The sequence below is a fragment of the Vollenhovia emeryi genome, unplaced genomic scaffold, assembly GCF_000949405.1.
Source record: "Vollenhovia emeryi isolate VEMERY1.0 unplaced genomic scaffold, V.emery_V1.0 DF942028.1, whole genome shotgun sequence".
Taxonomy (NCBI): Eukaryota; Metazoa; Arthropoda; class Insecta; order Hymenoptera; family Formicidae; genus Vollenhovia; species Vollenhovia emeryi.
Window position 1 is genome coordinate 1 of NW_011964338.1, and position 4,280 is coordinate 4,280.

At 31.5% G+C, this 4,280-nt stretch overlaps 1 protein-coding gene across 3 annotated transcripts; it reads left to right on the plus strand.

Annotated features, from left to right (window-relative positions):
- The first annotated feature begins 81 nt into the window (after positions 1 to 81).
- LOC105570472 (elongation of very long chain fatty acids protein AAEL008004-like) lies at positions 82 to 4,036 on the plus strand. Of its 3 annotated transcripts, none has more exons than XM_012027708.1 (4): positions 82 to 209; positions 316 to 394; positions 2,707 to 2,984; positions 3,670 to 4,036. In XM_012027708.1, the coding sequence occupies exons 2-4, from the start codon at positions 349 to 351 to the stop codon at positions 4,000 to 4,002; spliced, it is 657 nt and encodes a 218-aa protein (XP_011883098.1). In that variant the 5' UTR covers positions 82 to 209; positions 316 to 348; the 3' UTR covers positions 4,003 to 4,036. The 3 variants fall into 3 exon arrangements, with proteins under 3 accessions (XP_011883098.1, XP_011883088.1, XP_011883080.1); XM_012027698.1 differs by having other exon boundaries at positions 83 to 217; XM_012027690.1 differs by having other exon boundaries at positions 84 to 394.
- The last annotated feature ends 244 nt before the right edge of the window (positions 4,037 to 4,280 follow it).

A 4,280-nucleotide genomic window follows, 5' to 3' on the forward strand; every position in this document is an offset into this window, starting at 1 on the left:
GGGTTTTGCTGAATTTAAATTTATGTTAAGTTGACATTCAATGTTCATTCTATATACATATAAGTTCATTCTATATACATATATGTTATATTAATGGAGCATGAATTTAGAATTGAATGTCAACTTAACATAAATTTAAATTCAGCAAAACCGTTTTATTGATAGAGTAGTGATTCTATACGGGACAGTATCGGTCTAACGTTTCGAAGGTACACAGGTAACCATTGATACGTATAAGTATCATAAGTAAAATAAAGTAAGTTCACAATTAAGGAATATTCTATATTTTCCATATTTTATACTACTTATATATAGACTACTTGTGAAACTACTTGTATTTCTTCTACAATGGGTTTGTTCGAAATATACAATTATTGGAATACAGGATTATCACGTAAGTAATTCTATCTTTTTAATTTTATGCTAGTATAATTTATAGTGTAGGATTCTATGAAAAATTGACAAGAATTTCTAAGAAAATAAAGAAATATCGTATTAATGGCAGTTTGATATGTTTATACAATTTTCAAATAAAAATAAAATTTGTATTATAATTCGGATATTTACTAAAAATGTATGTGCGTGCATGCGTGCGTGCGCACCGTTTTTATTAACCTTTTATAATACAAATAAAATTCATAAGGTTTTGCCGTGAAATCACGAATACGAGGTAATAAAGGATATATAGAGCCAAGACAGCATTATAGTGTCTAGAAGATTTTAATTTTTAACAAAAATACTCGGGGATTAGATCGACCAAGGCTGGCAGTTTTATTCTATTTTAAATTTTACCACGACGTTTCGGCCAGTAATACTGGTCCTTTTCAAGTGGATCCTATAGCTTGTGACAACGAAGCATCTACAAATCAATTACTTAGTCAAAATATAAAACGGTAATAACTTGTAAAACTATAAATTATAAAATATAAAGCGGTGATAAATTATAAAAAGAACTACGAGTAAATTTCTCAGTCATAATATAAAATAATAAATTATAAAAGAAGAACTTACAGGAAAATATAAATTTAGGCTAATCGTCATCGCACATAGAAATATACGTCTTCGCACGTGTCATGTCACCAAGAGACTAAATAGTTGGAACAGAACAAAGGGACACTGCTAAGATCCTCTCGTCATGACATATAGAAGGGGACCGGAGAAACAAATAAATAAAATAAATGTGAAGTTCTATTTCTTCACTAATACCATTGATATATGGTATAGTGAAAGAAATTATCTCACTATACCATATATCAATGGTATTAGTGAAGAAATAGGACGCATTTTATCCAAATTTAATATGAATATTGTGTTTACTGTCCCTAAAAAACTTGACGTAATTATAAGAAAGGGGAAGGATAAAATAATTAACACGAAACAGACCGAACTTGTCTATAAAATTAATTGTATTAACTGCGACGCGACCTATATTGGCCAAACTAAGAGACATATTGCAACGAGAATAAAGGAACATTGCAACGACATCAAAAAACCGACATCAAATCACTCTGTCGTAAGCAAACATCGGACAATATTCGGACATGAGTTTGACTGGTCAAATCCTCTAATTTTACATAAAGAACGACATTACAGACGCAGAGAAATCGCAGAGATGTTTTTTATCAAGAAATTTAATAACACTATTAACCTCCAGAAAGACACTGAAAATCTGAACACGATATATGATAAAATCGTTCGACTCACCTAGTTAGTTTCAACTTCACATTTATTTTATTTATTTGTTTCTCCGGTCCCCTTCTATATGTCATGACGAGAGGATCTTAGCAGTGTCCCTTTGTTCTGTTCCAACTATTTAGTCTCTTGGTGACATGACACGTGCGAAGACGTATATTTCTATGTGCGATGACGATTAGCCTAAATTTATATTTTCCTGTAAGTTCTTCTTTTATAATTTATTATTTTATATTATGACTGAGAAATTTACTCGTAGTTCTTTTTATAATTTATCACCGCTTTATATTTTATAATTTATAGTTTTACAAGTTATTACCGTTTTATATTTTGACTAAGTAATTGATTTGTAGATGCTTCGTTGTCACAAGCTATAGGATCCACTTGAAAAGGACCAGTATTACTGGCCGAAACGTCGTGGTAAAATTTAAAATAGAATAAAACTGCCAGCCTTGGTCGATCTAATCCCCGAGTATTTTTGTTTTAACTACTGGCGATACAACAATTCTAAATTTGGTTTTAATTTTTAAATTTATTGCGGAAAATGTACCAAAGTCAAGGTTTGAACCTGCACTGCCCTCTGATTAGGAGGGCGTTTTACCAACTTGACCACAGAGGCATGTGGTAATTTCTATCGCAATAAACAGTCGAAATGTATTTCACGATAACAACTTTAGACTGTTTATTCAGGTCTAAACTAATCCAGGTTCAAACCCTGACAGAGGTACATTTTTCTCAATAAATTCAAAAATTAAAATCATTTAAATTTATACACTAACATCCTGTCTTGGCCCTTATATCCTTTATTATTTCGTATTTTATAAGAACAATTTTTTAGGTATCAAAATAGAAGTAGTATCAAAATAGAATTGATTAAAAGAAATATTTGTTAATTACTAAAACAGTGATCGTTATAATATCGTATACTTGAAAGTATTGATAACAAAGTTTTATCGAAAAAGATCGTGAAGAAAAAATGGTTATTACACTATTTAAAAGATTATATTTTTGCAGACCCAGTAAGTCGTGATTGGTTCGTATCCTCGCCGTTTCCACTATTGCTACTAACTGTGGGATATTTATATTTTGTTCTTTACGCTGGTCCTCGCTACATGAAAAATCGAACGCCATTTAAATTGAGAACCGTTATATTAATTTATGACTTAATTCAAATTCTGGCAAACTTATGGTTGCTAAAACAGCAGTATGAGGCCGGTTGTTTTGTCATATTGACAGAAATCAGCGTTAAAAACTGTTGGAGACAGTATGCAAGCATCTTTGATGTTCCTAAAGTACGTTTTCACAATATAATAATTATCGTTAAGCTACAGTATATAAAAACATTGTATTGGTCTTTATGCTGGTCCTCGCTACATGAACAATCGACCGACATATAAATTGAGAGCCTTTATATTAATTTATGACTTAATTCAAATTCTGGCAAACTTATATTATCTAAAAGTGCAGTTTGATGTGGGTTGTTTACTCCTTTTTACAATTATATTCACACATTACAGAGTGTAAAGTGGGAAGTACGTTTACATTTTGTAATAAAATATTATTTCACAGAGAAGCAGAAAATGCCTGGTTAAAGAAATGATACTGATATAGGCATTGAATATATGTATTTCAGTTATAACACAAAGAAACAATTATTATAAATAAAAGTCTATTTATTCGGATATTGTATGTTAAGTTTCTGAAAGAGATAATTGATTTTACAATTAATCAATAGTTTAATTCTTATATTGTTGGCTATCATTTCGGCTATCATATACCCAAGGAAAAATGAAAAGTTAAGATGACGTCAATTTGATGTCATAGTGACCAAAATATGGCATAAATTTGATCAATATGACATCAAATTACCATCATCTTGACTTTTCATTTTCCTTGGTTACATATTTACCGTAATTTTTATTTTGGCTACAAACGTGTCTGACACCCTGTGTATATATTATATAATTTATATTTCAGTTGCATATAGCGGGATGGTATGGACTCTTATTGAAAATATTTGATTTCATCGAAACGTGCATATTTGTGTTGAGGAAAAAACAAAACCAAGTCTCTGTTTTGCACGTGTATCATCATATATCTAATGTAACATTTGTGTGGATTGCTTTAAAATACTTTATGGACGTAAGAACTGCGTATGTCACAATAGTCAATTGTATTGTGCATGTAATCATGTACATGTACTATTTCATCTCTGCATGGAGTCCGAATCTCCAACGGATGATGTCTCCCATTAAACCATTTATAACTATCCTACAGATGGCAAGTATCAATACAATATTTTGTAATTAAATTACTCAGGTGATATTCTCGTCACTTTTAATCTAAAACGTATTTTTCTTCAATATGCATCTACATAGCCCATTACAAGTTTGCAATATTTTGTTTCTAATATCTTTACTCTAGTCTTCATGGCTTCCGGATGGTTGCCGCGTCCGTTTGCAGTGTGGTGCCGACGTTTCGCAGGCGTTGCAGTCTGCTTCATCAGAGCTGGGAGACTCTGATAGTCTGATACTGAGTTCCCTCGCGTTGCGCTCGTCCTTTTATACTCGTTCTTGGGGGAAGGGAGG